Source organism: Leptodactylus fuscus, chromosome 3 (genome assembly GCF_031893055.1).
Source record: "Leptodactylus fuscus isolate aLepFus1 chromosome 3, aLepFus1.hap2, whole genome shotgun sequence".
NCBI classification, from domain to species: Eukaryota; Metazoa; Chordata; class Amphibia; order Anura; family Leptodactylidae; genus Leptodactylus; species Leptodactylus fuscus.
The window spans coordinates 185402398-185419450 of NC_134267.1; the positions used below are offsets into that span (position 1 = coordinate 185402398).

General features: G+C 44.6%; 1 protein-coding gene across 2 annotated transcripts in view; it reads left to right on the forward strand.

Annotated features, from left to right (window-relative positions):
• PXYLP1 (2-phosphoxylose phosphatase 1) overlaps positions 1-17053 on the forward strand; it is a 74117-nt gene that overhangs the window by 42901 nt on the left and 14163 nt on the right. For both annotated transcript variants that reach the window (XM_075268871.1, XM_075268870.1), the window contains exon 2: positions 4917-5052. In XM_075268871.1, the coding sequence (XP_075124972.1) occupies positions 4974-5052 (79 nt within the window). In that variant the 5' untranslated portion in view covers positions 4917-4973. The remainder of the gene's footprint in view (positions 1-4916; positions 5053-17053) is intronic.

Sequence of the window (17053 nt, forward strand, 5' to 3'; positions counted from 1 at the left end):
CTCCACTCTGGATTAGGCCCAAATGAATGGGCCTAGTTGGGAGGGAGTGTCTTCAGGCGGATGTCGCGCGGCGAATCCACCTGAAAAAATGAGCATGTCGCTTTGTTCCGGCTTCCGGAAAAAAAAAACTGACCGGCTCCCATTGATGTCAATGGGAGCCGTCTTTTTGGTCAGGGTTTTGAGGCGGATACGGCCTCAAAATCTTGACCAAAAAACTCAGTGTGATCCCCTGGGCTAGTTCACAAGGGGATTCCGCGTGTGCACATTCCACCGCAGCTGCCACGATGGGATGCCATTGCAGTGCACGGCATCCCATTGCGGCTTTCTGCTCCTGATTAGGCCCAAATGAATGGGCCTAGTCCGGAGGGTGCTGTCGCGAGGCGAACGCCACAGCTGAATCAGCCGCGGAATCTGCCTAAAGAAAGGGCAGATTGATTGATTTTTTTTTTTTTTTTTTCCCCGCTAGCAGGAACCAACCGCTAGCGGAAAAAAGAACACTAGCGGTCTACATCAACCTCTATTGTGAGGGGGCGGATTTTGAGGCGAATTCTGTGCCAAAATCTGCCCCCTGGTTTGGTTTGGTTTTTTGGCCGTTTTTGCCTCAAATTCCTGACCAAAAAGACGGCTTCCATTGAAATTAATGGGAACAGGTCAGGTCTCTTTTCCAGGAGCTGTTTGTTTCCGGAAAAAAGAATGGACATGTTCATTCTTCAGGCCGATTCACAAGGCCTCCTCCCAACTAGGCCCATTCATTGGGCCTAATCCGGAGCGAAGTGCACTGCACCGGCATCAAGTCATGGCTACCCGGTTTTTGGTCCGGAAACTAAGGCGGCGTCCGCCTCAGTTTCTGGATCAAAAAACCCCGTGTGGGAGGGAGGACCTACTGGGATGAGGTTGGCCCCCAAAGCACCCCTAGCTTGATAACATAATCGATTTATAGTCAGCAGAATCCTGGCAGAGTATCCAATAATTCCACTTCTTTATGAAAACAATGGGTTATGAATGGGGACAATGGCCACAGTCAGGGGGGGGGATAGATGGGTAGTAGCAAAGGCAAGGGACACAATTCTCAGAGAATGGGAGATTGTGGGATGTGGGGTGAGCAGGGAGCCGAATCAAGGGGAATCGTGGAGAATGAAGGTTTCAGAGCTTAAAATCAGCATGCCAGTCAACCACCCGGGCGAGGTGAGCCGAAACATAGTATGCTTGAATATTCAGGGGACCCACGCCACATGCCAAATTAGGATAGAAGAAAACAGTTTGTGTTATTCGTGCAGGTTTATTGGCCCATATGAATTTAGTCAAAAGGGAAGAGAGTTTAGAAAAGAATTCCCTGGGGACAGAAATCAGAAGAGCCTGAAGAACATAGAGAATCCAGGGGAGGGGACAGCTTTAGTATTGGTGAATGAATCCGATTTAAAGGGACATTCCTAAATCATAAAATGATGGCATATCACTAGTATGCGGCATCACTTTATGATCAGTGACGGTCTGATCTCTGAGACTCTTATTGATTGGAAGAATGAAGGGGCTGCAGTGCTGGCTCAATACTGTCTCCTTCACAGTCTTCACCTGCCTAGTGGCACTCCAAGTCACTAAACAAAATAAGGCAGAGCCCCATTCAAGTGATTCCTAGTCATTGCATATCCCAGCAATATGTTAGGACTTTGAGATAGGTGAGTAGTGTTTTATTAAACTTGCTGTTAACTTTTTTACTCTTTCTGTACCCCTTTAATGGACGAATTCAGGACAGATTTTCAGCCTTTGAATGTAAGCAATAAATGTTCCCATCCATCTTCCATGCAGGTTATAAAAGAAAACAAATCCCTTTAAGCAATTTTCTGTTGTTTCTGGAAAGCGCTGTAGTTGTGGAACATAAACTATATTGTATTGTGGGTTCAGAGATTACGCTGGCGTGTACTTTGTTGCTAAGAAGACATCACTTTATATGGACAAGACCTTGCTTTACCTTTCAGTGTTTATCCCTTCCAGTCTGTATTTTACCCCCGCAGTTATTATGTATCCCATAGGTTACAAAAGAATAATTCTTAAACTGATTCACTTGTAAGCCATGCTTAATACATGCAAGCAGTTATATACCGTTTTTTGAGCTGGTGCCATATCACACCCACTTACAGTCCCAGTAAATATTTGCTCTGCAGTTCATGTTGATCTCATCTTATGTCCTGCAGATACAAAGTATGTTTAGTTCTATAGTACTTAATACATTCTGCAAAGAAAACGGATTGAAATGAAGGTGACCTGTCACCAGACAGACCCATGTGTTCCAAGGAAGGTTGGACAAAGATCCCATTCACTGTAGGAAACTTCAGGTTGGAACCAGTTTCTTGTTGTAATAAGTTTACTTTTCTTTCGAATGAGTGATCTCTGCAAACATGTAATTTATTAAAGGGGTTATGCAGGGAAAAATAAATCTTACTTCCACTAGTTAAACTTTATTGCTAATATATATGCAGGTTTCCCAGAGCCCCAAGGATTACATTTGCATAGAGTGGTGGCATTCTGGAAGTCTATGCACCCTGGTGCTCTGTGAGGTCACCGACTCCACTCCTCTCCTTCTGCAGGTTCATAGGGTATAGCCAATTCATGTGGGTGCATCAGCACTGGAGGTAGAGGAACCAGACTTCTGGCCTCCCCCACAAATCCTTCAAAGCCAAACATTTGGGGCTGCAGTAATAAAGCTTATCCAGTATAGGGAATTCACTGGTAAGTTTTATTTTTGCCTACAAAGCCTGTATAAGCAGTGCACAGAAATGTTGAGCTACCTAGCAATGGAAAGTCTCTTCCAGGAGGGAGTACATTGCTGGTGCATTGCTATGCATTGTATCTGTAGACAATTGGGACATCCAGCTATGTTTTGTAAAATCTGCTGACAATCTGGTTGCGGTGGTCATATACCTAAAAGTGGCCATACACATTAGATGGAGCTGCTGTTTTGAGTAGGTCTGCAGCTTATTAATGTCTATGGTGGTGTCCAACCACCCTCAATGTCAGGGAAATGAAGAACTGTAGCGTACCATAGGGTTTCCAGCTATGCATCCCCTCCCCGACAGCTTTTCCTCCAAATCCACCCAAACACGTGCACACTTAACTCTGTATAGCATCCATGTGTCCTTAGGGAGAGGGGAGTATGTCTATATTGAAATCTGCATCAAAGTATCAGCTTAGGAGCCTCTGTCAGAGTACTTGCCAAAATCACAGACAAAATAGCCCAGAATACAAATAAAGCTTGATTATTTCACAAGTGGAGCGTGACGCCCTCTTCTTTCCTCTAGTACAAGTGCACTTGTTAGCTTCTTTGTATTAGAGCCATAAAAGGTGTCTGGCTGGAAAAAGTTATGCTTTGCTTTTTGGCTTTGTACTATTTTAACAACTCTCTCGCCAAGTTTTGTTCACTGTAGTTTATAGGCCTGCAATGTAATAAAGGCAATTACTGAAAAACACACAGAAGGGGAATGGATTTTCTCGTGTGTGTGTGGGTTGTTCTCTAAGAAACATCTGAACAATTCTACAAGAAAAATACTTTGTTCTGCAGACCGAAATGTTTAATGGTTAGATTGTCACCTTTAGGTAATGTTCACATTGGTCAGATTTGTTGCAGATATTTCACGTAGAGTCTATACTATGAATCTGAAGCTTACGGCAGCACAATGCAATTGGATGCGGTTTTTAGTGCAGATTGTATGGCTTGTCGCAGATTTTTATAGGCAAAAAGGTAGTGGATTTCACTTTTTGCATTACAAAAAGTGAATTCTATGGTAAAATTCATATCAAAAGATGCAAAAGTGTGAAATTGTAGCAAGTTTACTGAAGCTGGGCTGATGTAATACAAATCTAGATCCATAGAGAATGCCAGGAAATACCCAGCACTAGTGACGCACGCCTGCCAGTGACTGGCTAAGCGGGGTTTCTCAGTCTGTTGAGTTGGGACCAAGAAGTAGAAATCAATGGGAACATGGTAAGGGTATGTTCACACATCAGTATGCCATCCGTCCGTTTGAATTCAGTTTGACACTTCAAAACGGACTGATGCACATACTGATTGTATACTGACACCTTTTTATGCTGATAGCAAACGCTCTCCGTCCCCTAGAGGACAGATAAGGGGATTAAAAGTAGCAATTGTAACCAGAGTGGAGATCAGTATGTGTATCAGTCCGTTTTGAAGTGTCAAACTGAATTCGGACGGATGGCATACTGATGTGTGAACATACCCTAAGAGGCAGATTAAGACCAGTCGGGGATAAGTAAGAGGTTATCACTTCCTTTAATTTCCCCCCCACACCGGACAATCCCTTTAAGGTGGCTATACATATTAGATGAATATCAGTTGAACCCACTATGCATATGTATGGGGTACAGAAGGACTAGCTGTCAGGTCAGATTTAAAGTCTATAGGTATATGCGGCAGACTCAGTCCATCAGTTGTCCTGAGAACAAATATGAGCATTATAATGCCCCAAAAATGAGCATTAGAAAAACGGGGCTGATTTTCAGTTTCTTAGCACTGTAGACATTTGTAGCCACTTACAGTCTGTTACCTCTGCAGTGGTTTAGGGGAGAACAAGTCCTCTCCAATGACGGTTTCCTTATTCTATCCACGCAGGCTTGTAAGTATGCAGGTGAGACACATGCGCACTCCCTACAGTTAAAAATGAAGTTGTAGGAAGGACTGGGCATGTCTGACTGTATCGTACAAGAATAGCAGAGGATGAGGAAAAGGCTTCAAAATTTTATATTAGTTTATTGCAAAAATTGTGATCTACTTATAAGGAATCCTCATAAATATGATTCACATTGATAAGTCCTATGAACAAGTATTTTGTCACGTCCCATAACCATCTTGTAGATTCCAATAATTGCAGAGCATTAAAATTCAACTTTTTTTTCCTCAGGGATGTTTAATGGCAGAAACAAAGAAACCATGAAGACCAAGTAGTAGGAATTAAAGAATGCTTCTCCGAAACCGCTTTATCTTACTGCTGGCCCTGGCAGCCCTTCTGGCCTTTCTAAGTCTCAGTCTCCAGTTCTGTGAGTATAACACTTGGGGTAATCTTGTCTGAAACATTCGTAATGACTGTTAAATTATTACAGCATCACAATGGCATGTTTGTATCGTTGGAAGTATTTATTCCCTACACTTAAAAGTATCCTTTGGATAGGTCACCAGTCTTGGTCTGTAACCCAGGATCCCTTCCAAACACCTGAAGGAAGAGACAAAAGCCACTGAATCTGCCTAAAATTGGTGGAGAGAAAAGTCCTGCAAGGGGGACTTTTCTCTCCACTGGTTTTAGAGTGTGTATATATATATATATATATATATATATATATATATATATATATATATAATATAATTGTCAGAAACTGGGCAGAAACCTGAGATTCCCCATTACAGTCTATGGTATCCGTGGGTTTCCACTTGTAACAACTTTTTAAGCAAACAGGTTTTCCATCTTTCGGGTCACCATGTGGTCCTGAAGGACAGAAACCCAAATGCTAGTGTGAACCTAGCATAACTTCCTTTTTATTATAAAACAGGCTGTAACATTCTCTCTTGCAAAGCTTGTTACTAAGGAAAGTCTGTACATAGTTGTATTGTGAATATGCAGAGCGGAAGCATTTACCAAGGGGGGATGGTCACTTCAAATGGCTGTATCTTCAGTTTTATACCACCTAGAAAAATTATTCTCAGCTTTCATATGATGCCAAGATTAAAGTACTAGCTATAACCGAACCTGATATATCACTGTTCGGCAGCGGCTTTCCTGTGATTGGCCCATGTGAATTTAGTGCCAGATCAGGTGCTTTGTTGCTAAATTGCAATGACCAAAGTGTCCATACATAGCTGGACCAGCAATAGCAGTGGTAGCTCCGCTATGATTTTTTTCTTTTTTCACTTACTTGCCACCAATTCTTTTTACTATTGCTGTACAGTGACATCTTAGTGTCACAGGCTATCACAGAGGAACCATTGCCTCTAATAAATTCAACAGTGGCAGCGGCTCCTCTGTGATAATACATAGGAGATTGTCTGCCACAAACTTTATTTCTTCACTGACTGCAGTCAGAATGGACTGGCATACACTTTCTGCTAGGGACAAAGTACTCACTATTATACATGGAAAAATATAATACCACCAAACAGTAACCATATAGTGGTTAATAACTAGTTCTATACTGATGTTATGTATATATTATTATTATTAGAGATGAGCGAACAGTGTTCTATCGAACACATGTTCGATCGGATATCAGGGTGTTCGCCATGTTCGAATCGAATCGAACACCACGTGGTAAAGTGCGCCAAAATTCGATTCCCCTCCCACCTTCCCTGGCGCCTTTTTTGCACCAATAACAGCGCAGGGGAGGTGGGACAGGAACTACGACACCGGGGGCATTGAAAAAAATTGGAAAAAGTCATTGGCTGCCGAAATCAGGTGACCTCCATTTTAGACGAATAGTGGATTTCAAATCCGGGTCATATGAGAATGTGAACTTTGTGACTATGAGACAGGGATAGCTGTACAGGCAGGGATAGCTAGGGATAACCTTTATTTAGGGGGGAATGTTATTAAAAATAACTTTTTGGGGCTCTATCGGGTGTGTAATTGTGATTTTTGTGAGATAAACTTTTTCCCATAGGGATGCATTGGCCAGCGCTGATTGGCCGAATTCCGTACTCTGGCCAATCAGCGCTGGCCAATGCATTCTATTAGCTTGATGAAGCAGAGTGTGCACAAGGGTTCAAGCGCACCCTCGGCTCTGATGTAGCAGAGCCGAGGCTGCACAAGGGTTCAAGCGCACCCTCGGCTCTGATGTAGGAGAGCCGAGGGTGCACTTGAACCCTTGTGCACCCTCAGCTCTGCTACATCAGAGCCGAGGGTGCGCTTGAACCCTTGTGCACACTCTGCTTCATCAAGCTAATAGAATGCATTGGCCAGCGCTGATTGGCCAATGTATTCTATTAGCCTGATGAAGTAGAGCTGAATGTGTGTGCTAAGCACACACATTCAGCTCTACTTCATCGGGCTAATAGAATGCATTGGCCAGCGCTGATTGGCCAGAGTACGGAACTCGACCAATCAGCGCTGGCTCTGCTGGAGGAGGCGGAGTCTAAGATCGCTCCACACCAGTCTCCATTCAGGTCCGACCTTAGACTCCGCCTCCTCCGGCAGAGCCAGCGCTGATTGGCCGAAGGCTGGCCAATGCATTCCTATGCGAATGCAGACTTAGCAGTGCTGAGTCAGTTTTGCTCAACTACACATCTGATGCACACTCGGCACTGCTACATCAGATGTAGCAATCTGATGTAGCAGAGCCGAGGGTGCACTAGAACCCCTGTGCAAACTCAGTTCACGCTAATAGAATGCATTGGCCAGCGCTGATTGGCCAATGCATTCTATTAGCCCGATGAAGTAGAGCTGAATGTGTGTGCTAAGCACACACATTCAGCACTGCTTCATCACGCCAATACAATGCATTAGCCAGTGCTGATTGGCCAGAGTACGGAATTCGGCCAATCAGCGCTGGCTCTGCTGGAGGAGGCGGAGTCTAAGGTCGGACCTGAATGGAGACTGGTGTGGAGCGATCTTAGACTCCGCCTCCTCCAGCAGAGCCAGCGCTGATTGGTCGAGTTCCGTACTCTGGCCAATCAGCGCTGGCCAATGCATTCTATTAGCACACACATTCAGCTCTACTTCATCAGGCTAATAGAATACATTGGCCAATCAGCGCTGGCCAATGCATTCTATTAGCTTGATGAAGCAGAGTGTGCACAAGGGTTCAAGCGCACCCTCGGCTCTGATGTAGCAGAGCTGAGGGTGCACAAGGGTTCAAGTGCACCCTCGGCTCTCCTACATCAGAGCCGAGGGTGCGCTTGAACCCTTGTGCAGCCTCGGCTCTGCTACATCAGAGCCGAGGGTGCGCTTGAACCCTTGTGCACACTCTGCTTCATCAAGCTAATAGAATGCATTGGCCAGCGCTGATTGGCCAGAGTACGGAATTCGGCCAATCAGCGCTGGCTCTGCTGGAGGAGGCGGAGTCTAAGATCGCTCCACACCAGTCTCCATTCAGGTCCGACCTTAGACTCCGCCTCCTCCAGCAGAGCCAGCGCTGATTGGCCGAATTCCGTACTCTGGCCAATCAGCACTGGCTAATGCATTGTATTGGCGTGATGAAGCAGTGCTGAATGTGTGTGCTTAGCACACACATTCAGCTCTACTTCATCGGGCTAATAGAATGCATTGGCCAATCAGCGCTGGCCAATGCATTCTATTAGCGTGAACTGAGTTTGCACAGGGGTTCTAGTGCACCCTCGGCTCTGCTACATCAGATTGCTACATCTGATGTAGCAGTGCCGAGTGTGCATCAGATGTGTAGTTGAGCAAAACTGACTCAGCACTGCTAAGTCTGCATTCGCATAGGAATGCATTGGCCAGCCTTCGGCCAATCAGCGCTGGCTCTGCCGGAGGAGGCGGAGTCTAAGGTCGGACCTGAATGGAGACTGGTGTGGAGCGATCTTAGACTCCGCCTCCTCCAGCAGAGCCAGCGCTGATTGGCCGAATTCCGTACTCTGGCCAATCAGCGCTGGCCAATGCATTCTATTAGCTTGATGAAGCAGAGTGTGCACAAGGGTTCAAGCGCACCCTCGGCTCTGATGTAGCAGAGCTGAGGCTGCACAAGGGTTCAAGCGCACCCTCGGCTCTGATGTAGGAGAGCCGAGGGTGCACTTGAACCCTTGTGCACCCTCAGCTCTGCTACATCAGAGCCGAGGGTGCGCTTGAACCCTTGTGCACACTCTGCTTCATCAAGCTAATAGAATGCATTGGCCAGCGCTGATTGGCCAATGTATTCTATTAGCCTGATGAAGTAGAGCTGAATGTGTGTGCTAAGCACACACATTCAGCTCTACTTCATCGGGCTAATAGAATGCATTGGCCAATCAGCGCTGGCCAATGCATTCTATTAGCGTGAACTGAGTTTGCACAGGGGTTCTAGTGCACCCTCGGCTCTGCTACATCAGATTGCTACATCTGATGTAGCAGTGCCGAGTGTGCATCAGATGTGTAGTTGAGCAAAACTGACTCAGCACTGCTAAGTCTGCATTCGCATAGGAATGCATTGGCCAGCCTTCGGCCAATCAGCGCTGGCTCTGCCGGAGGAGGCGGAGTCTAAGGTCGGACCTGAATGGAGACTGGTGTGGAGCGATCTTAGACTCCGCCTCCTCCAGCAGAGCCAGCGCTGATTGGCCGAATTCCGTACTCTGGCCAATCAGCACTGGCTAATGCATTGTATTGGCGTGATGAAGCAGTGCTGAATGTGTGTGCTTAGCACACACATTCAGCTCTACTTCATCGGGCTAATAGAATGCATTGGCCAGCGCTGATTGGCCAGAGTACGGAATTCGGCCAATCAGCGCTGGCTCTGCTGGAGGAGGCGGAGTCTAAGATCGCTCCACACCAGTCTCCATTCAGGTCCGACCTTAGACTCCGCCTCCTCCAGCAGAGCCAGCGCTGATTGGCCGAATTCCGTACTCTGGCCAATCAGCACTGGCTAATGCATTGTATTGGCGTGATGAAGCAGTGCTGAATGAGTGTGCTTAGCACACACATTCAGCTCTACTTCATCGGGCTAATAGAATGCATTGGCCAATCAGCGCTGGCCAATGCATTCTATTAGCGTGAACTGAGTTTGCACAGGGGTTCTAGTGCACCCTCGGCTCTGCTACATCAGATTGCTACATCTGATGTAGCAGTGCCGAGTGTGCATCAGATGTGTAGTTGAGCAAAACTGACTCAGCACTGCTAAGTCTGCATTCGCATAGGAATGCATTGGCCAGCCTTCGGCCAATCAGCGCTGGCTCTGCCGGAGGAGGCGGAGTCTAAGGTCGGACCTGAATGGAGACTGGTGTGGAGCGATCTTAGACTCCGCCTCCTCCAGCAGAGCCAGCGCTGATTGGTCGAGTTCCGTACTCTGGCCAATCAGCACTGGCCAATGCATTTCTATGGGGAAAAGTTAGCTTGCGAAAATCGCAAACTGACAGGGATTTCCATGAAATAAAGTGACTTTTATGCCCCCAGACATGCTTCCCCTGCTGTCCCAGTGTCATTCCAGGGTGTTGGTATCATTTCCTGGGGTGTCATAGTGGACTTGGTGACCCTCCAGACACGAATTTGGGTTTCCCCCTTAACGAGTTTATGTTCCCCATAGACTATAATGGGGTTCGAAACCCATTCGAACACTCGAACAGTGAGCGGCTGTTCGAATCGAATTTCGAACCTCGAACATTTTAGTGTTCGCTCATCTCTAATTATTATTATTATTATTATTATTATTATTATTATTATTATTATTATTATTATGCAGAAAATACTGTACTGACCAACTAAATCCAGACCCACTGCTATCCAGGCACTACACCTATTACTATCCCTCCTTCCAGTATTGTGCCTGCTTCAATCCTCTTCACTCCATCTGTGATGCCAATGCCCATAAATTCTATAGAATCCTGCAGAAATATTGCCATAAACTAGAGTAACCCCAAAACAAGTGATATCACAATAGCATAACAACAATGTCCTTGAAAATAATATTGCCACTCACATAGTGCCCCCCATAATAACATTGCTACACACAGGAGATAAAAAGATGAGCCACTGCATTAGTTTTAATAAAAATGCAATATAATGTAGAGGCAATATAACATCACTTATGGAAACTGAATATTTACTATATTAGCAGGACAGATAACATTGTATTATATCATCTCCATCGTGCACTAATACATTCTTAGTACAATGCACAGGGACATTTGTGTTTGTCTCCTCGTCTCTTGTTATTGATCAGAATAAACTATCCTAATAGTAAGATCATTTACTGTGTTGTCTTGTACAATGGCAGGATGCTGATAAGAACACGACTCCCAGAATACTCCTCTCATGAATAGTGCACATCAGTTATTGACCGCTTTCCTGGTATTAGCACATATACAAAGATAGCTGTCAATCATGGTGGCAGATGATGTTGTGGGAAGGAAGAACTGGGCACAGTAAATGTTATCATGCCTGACCTTTTGTTCTTCTGCAAGATAAGTCACCACCAGGGTTGTCCAGTAGCGGCACACGTGCAAGCTTGGTGAAACCAAATGTGCATGTATTAGGAGAGTCTGAAGAACAGTTGTCAATTGAACAAGTGTTTGGGGTGATAATTAGGGCTGGTTGATTAAGCCAAACGTCAACCAGGATGACAGACGCGATTTTGTTCACATCAGTTATTATAATTATATTATATATTATAATAATAGTATATATTATAATAATACAAGGTTCTACCTGCAGTTTCATTCAGACCACAGAGTATAATGATCAGAGGCCCAGGGGAACTGATCAAACATAAAATAATCGTGTTACTCATCTCTCCTGGTCTCCAACACAGCTCCCTGTTCTCTTCAGTGCTTCTGCCCCACGTCAAGGACTGCTGAGGCTTATGATTGCGCTTCAGCAGCTCACGTTGCGTCGTACACATAAACACAAGTATCAAAACATAGCGCAACCTAAATGCTTGTTATTGGACCTCAACAGTCCCTGATGTCAAACAGAAGACCTGAAGATATCAAGTAGTCTCACCGGAGCCCAGGAGAGGTGAGTAACACTATTTTTCATGTTTGATTACGTCCTCTTTTGCCTCCTCTTATTATATCCTAGGGTCTGAAGAGACTCGAGAGTATAATAGCAGTTTTGGTTCAGCTGTGTTCATTCCGAATGAAACCGTCAGCAAACTTCGCAATATTTACCCAGCACGTACACATACTGTAAAGTTGATGTGGCTTAAAAGGAGCATGGCCTAAATAATCGCTATTAATCGTAATCAAAGTAAAATGCCCAATTTAAAGAGGACCTTTCACCATATCTGGGCACATGCAGTGTTATATACTGCCGGAATGCTGACAGTGCGCTGAGTTCAGCGCACTGTCGGCTTTCCCGATCTGTGCCCGGTGTGAAGAGCTTACGGTCCAGTACCGTAGCTCTTCTATGGTCAGAAGGGCGTTTCTGACCATTAGCCAGAGACGTCCTTCTGCCTCGCGGCGCCAATCACGCTGTACTGTGGAGCGGGGAGGAACGCCCCCTCCCTCTGCTCACACAGCTCATCCATAGACGAGTATTATCAGGAGAGGGAGGGGACGTTCCTCCCCGCTCCACAGCACAGCGCGATTGGCGCCGCGAGGCAGAAGGACGTCTCTGGCTAATGGTCAGAAACGCCCTTCTGACCATAGAAGAGCTACGGTACCGGACCGTAAGCTCTTCACACTGGGCACAGATCAGGAAAGCCGACTGTCAGCATTCCGGCAGTATATAACACTGCATGTGCCCAGATATGGTGAAAGGTCCTCTTTAATCGTGATTTTGATTCAGGTCATGAGTAAATTAACCCTGAGATTTCCCTTGTTCTGTGTTCTTATCTGCGCCATTGTCTTTGTTTATGTGGTCTGTTGGAGGATCAGAACAATGGACATACAGAATGCTAAAAGCGCAAACGCCAATGTTGCCCAACAAACCCTATTGACTCTAATGGAATTGTTTGAGCTTTCTTGTGAAACCACTGGATGAAAAAGTTGGACATGCCGCACTTTTTTATCTGGCGATTTTTGATGGTCATTGCAAACCGACTCTGGTACAGAATTGTACTCAGCCTAAAGTGGATATTACATATAATAAATCCCCATCAGTAATGCTCCTGCTTCTCTAACACCAGGAATCAGCTCTTCTGGTCACAGAAAGCCATGTGACCACTCTGTTCCTCTCCAAGCAGTATTTTGGTATGACCTGGCAACCAGGTCCACCATTACTCTTTGTATTGGCTCAACAGTGTAGATCTAAAGTTCTTTTTCCAGTAGGTTTCCCAGGATTTCCTTGGGAGGTCTCCTTCCCAGGACCACTTTTGTTGGGTTTTTTTTCTGCAAAAAGGTACCACAAAGTACTGGGTAACGGGTCCTCTCTTAGTACCTAACTTAGGGTAAGTAAAAGGAGATACGAAGTTATACTGGAAAGTCACAGATAGGTGAAAGCAAACTGCCTGGTATCCAAACCAGATGAACTGGTACTATACATTGAAAAACTGCCTATAGCAAGGTTATCTCCATGGGTTGCTGTTGTGTTCTAGTCCATAGTCTGCTATTTTAGTTGATATTTCCTTCCCCACTTATGCACATTTTTTGTACTGCTTTGCTAGTTTTCTACGACGCAGCTTAGCATAATTTGCATTGGCATCAGGCTTGTTATCTCTTTAGTACTGTAATGTATAAAGTAAGTGACCCCTTACATTGTCTAGAACTCTAGATGACCCTAATGTTAATTTAAGGGGTACTTTGTAACAGGCACTCATGCAAAGAAGAAAATGGAAAACTCTTACATTTTAAGACCACAAGGGAAAGACACAAAAGAAAACTTGGCAGCGATCGCTGCCAGAAGGAATTCAGCATTAAATCCTGCGTGGGTTTATTTAATGGGCGTACAAAGCTTTTCTCTTGTGTTTTTACAGTGTTTTTTTGGGGGGTTTGTTTTTTTATACATATTGAGGCTGAGAAAATCAAATGACTAATGTAGATCTCTGGTTTATATCTCAGGCAAGTACATGTCACCCACCTGACTACTTAGAACTTGGCGTAGTTATGAGAACCTGGGAGGCGGACGGTGGAGCTTACCATTGTACATTTACACAGACTGGTACTCCCCTTCCCCCTGTGTGTTCTGTGTCTATACCTAATGCTCTGCCATAATGCATTATGGGTGATCTGGTGCTATATTGTTCAGTGCAGAGAACTTTACAACCGTCACAATGCAGAATATGTGTAAGCAGTGGATTGTGATATACTTATAGATAATATTGTATTGAAATCGATTATCCCAGTAAAGGTTTAATGTACTGTACGTCAAATTGACAATGTTGTTTACCAGCAGGGCTGCACCTGCCATGAGGCAACAGAGGCTACAGACTCAGGCAGCACCTGCTTTCACAAACTGAGGGGTGACATTTTTCCATTGGCTGCTACCTAATGGTTTATTTCAAGGGGCAGCAGCTGATATTTTACTCACCAATCCTGTCCAGTCCGACTTCAGCATTCACACCCTGGAGACAGAAGTGGAGGCCAGACTTGATAGGAGTGGGGATTGGTGAGTAAAATATTGGTCGCTATCTGTTGGAATAATCAAATAGGTAGAGACCAAACTTGCGTGGCACCAGAGGAAGTGAGTAAAAACAACAAACAATTACACTCACCTCACCTGGACCTCCAGTGGTCTCCTGTCATCCTCTTCAGACATTTTTCAGCCTGCATCTAATGTCATGCACCCTGGGGTCACTGCTGAGGCCTGAACATTATGTCTGATGACCGTGTATGATAGTGCTTCATGGTGACGAACCCCAAAAGTTTAAATATCAGACTGAGCTCAAAACTTTTGGAAAATTTGTGTCGCATCTAAGACTGGTATATCACTGTGAGGGGACCAAAACGAACAGAACAACAATATGTATGGAGGTCTAAAAAGGGTTAATACACTGTGTGTGAGCCAGTAAAGGGGACAGTATACTGTGTGGGAACCAGTAAAAGGGGCAGTACACTGTGGGGTTCAGTATAGGGGAATTATACTGTTTGGGAACCAATAAAAGGGACCATATCCTGAGTGAAGGAGGCAATATCCTGTGTGTTCTTTAAAGAGGACCTTTCACCACTTGGGGCACATGTGGTTTTATATACAGCTAGAAAGCCGACAGTGCGCTGAATTCATTGGCTTTCACGATCTGTGCCCCCCGGTAAAGAGCAGTGTACGGCCCCTTTTACTGGTTCCCACACAGTATACTGTCCCCTTTACTGGCTCACCCACAGTGTATTAACCCTTTTTAGACCTCCATACATATTGTTGTTTTGGTCGGCTTTCTAGCAGTATATAAAACCACATGTGCCCCAGGTGGTGAAAGGTCCTCTTTAAGTGTAATTCTGCAGTATCTACCATAAGTATGGAGATAACTTGCTTATCCTCCTACCTAATGTTCAGGAGAATCAATGTAGCTTATTTTTTTAAGTTAAATTTAAAAAAACAATACAACAGATAACAAAAGGACAAGGCTACAAAGAGAGCATACATGCATGAATAATACATTACATTGTCATTGCAAACCAGAATATACAGTACTATGAAAAATTCAACTGACCTAATAAACATGACCATTCTAGATTATACATGGACCATATTAATATTAATAAATAATATACAGTATACTTGTAGTATCAGGAACAGGATAGACTTCTGGTCGGTGCAGGGGTCAAAGGGAGCGCTATATAGAAGTTGGCAAATTCTGTCAACGAAAAGCCACACAATTCATCCCACAGCTTGAGAAACTTCATGACCTGTATTTGTCTTCACATGAGTTAGCTTTTCCACGTGGTCCACCCACTCTATTTTTATATTCTTTCCTTTTATATGTTTATTTTAGGATCGATGTATGTTGATCTCAGGCAGGTTTACATTCACTTACTGAGCATTTTCCAACCACATTGCTGGATGTTTATTCCCAGCCCCTGCTGTCCTTGCATCCTTGGCAAACAGCAGATTTTGCAAGGGGAAGTCACGCCAGCTGTGCATTTTTACTGTGATGCAAGGACGGTACAAAGTCTGCCAGAATTGTTCCGACTCACACCATTGTAGGACATATGTGCAGATTTTGCCTTCCAGGCACAACCTCCTTGAGTTATTTCCGGATCTGTTCTATTTTATTTATACTGCATGGACAAAAGTAGTGGGACACCTATATATTACCCTACAGGAGCTTTTAGGACATCCCATTCTAATGACGTTAATGTAAAGTTAGTTCCTACTTTGAAGATAAAACAGCTTCCTTTCTCCTGGGAAGACTCTACAAGATTTGGGGGTGTATAGGTGGGAAGATTTTTCTCCTTCATCCAGAAGACTGTTTGTGAGGAATGGACAAGACCAACGTTCACTAAACCCATGCTTGTCCATCAGACAGCCAGATAGAGAAGTGTGACTCTTTTTTTTTTTTTTTTTTGTCTCGTTCACACGTCTGAATAGCCTTAAGAAAGGCTATTCTTCTCCTACCTTTAGATATCTTCTCCACCCTGCCGTTGGGTTAAAATCCCAGTTTTTGTCGGTATGCAAATGAGTTTGTTGCAGCACTGGGGACAGGCCTCAGCGCCCAAATAGCACTGGGGGCGTCCCCAATACTGCGAGAGAACTTTCTCCAGCGACGCCTCCATCTTCTTCAGCAACCACCTCTTCACTCGTCTTCTTCTGGTTGGGGTCACACTTCGACGCCTGCGCAGTCGGCTCTGCCATAGAACTACAGGAGTTTACTGCGCATGCTCGCGAAAGTGGCCACAAAAAAAATGGCCGCCGGCATATGCACTCGGCTCTGCCAGCGGCCCGATGGCAAAGCCGACTGCGCAGGCATCGAAGTGTGACCCTAGCTGGAAGAAGACGAGTGAAGAGGCGGTTGCTGAAGAAGATGGAGGCGTCGCTGGAGAGAGTTCTCTCGCAGTATTGGGGACGCCCCCACTGCTGTTTGAGCGCTGAGGCCCGCCGCCAGTGCTGCGAGAGAACTCATTTGCATACCGGAAAAAAAAACGGGATTTTAACCGAATGGCGGGGCAGAGACAACTTCTAAAGTTAGAAGAAGAATAGCCTTTCTCAAGGCTATTCTGACATGTGAACGAGAAAAAAAGAGCTTTAATGGTAGAATCCCTTTAAGAAAGAATAATAAAGTTTTTAACAAAAAGCTAAAAATTCCAAAATTTTTGCCTACATCTCAAAAATAAACAAAACCAAATATAAATAAATTAGGTATCTCTGTGTCTGAAAATGCCCAAACAACAAATGTATAAAAGTATATTTCCCTTATGGTGAAAAAATCAAAATGGCCAAACCGCCGTTTTTCTGCCATTACACCTTTGCAAGAAAAGATTCCTTACACAGCCCCGTATATATACAGAAATATAAAAAGTTATGGGTTAAAAGATATC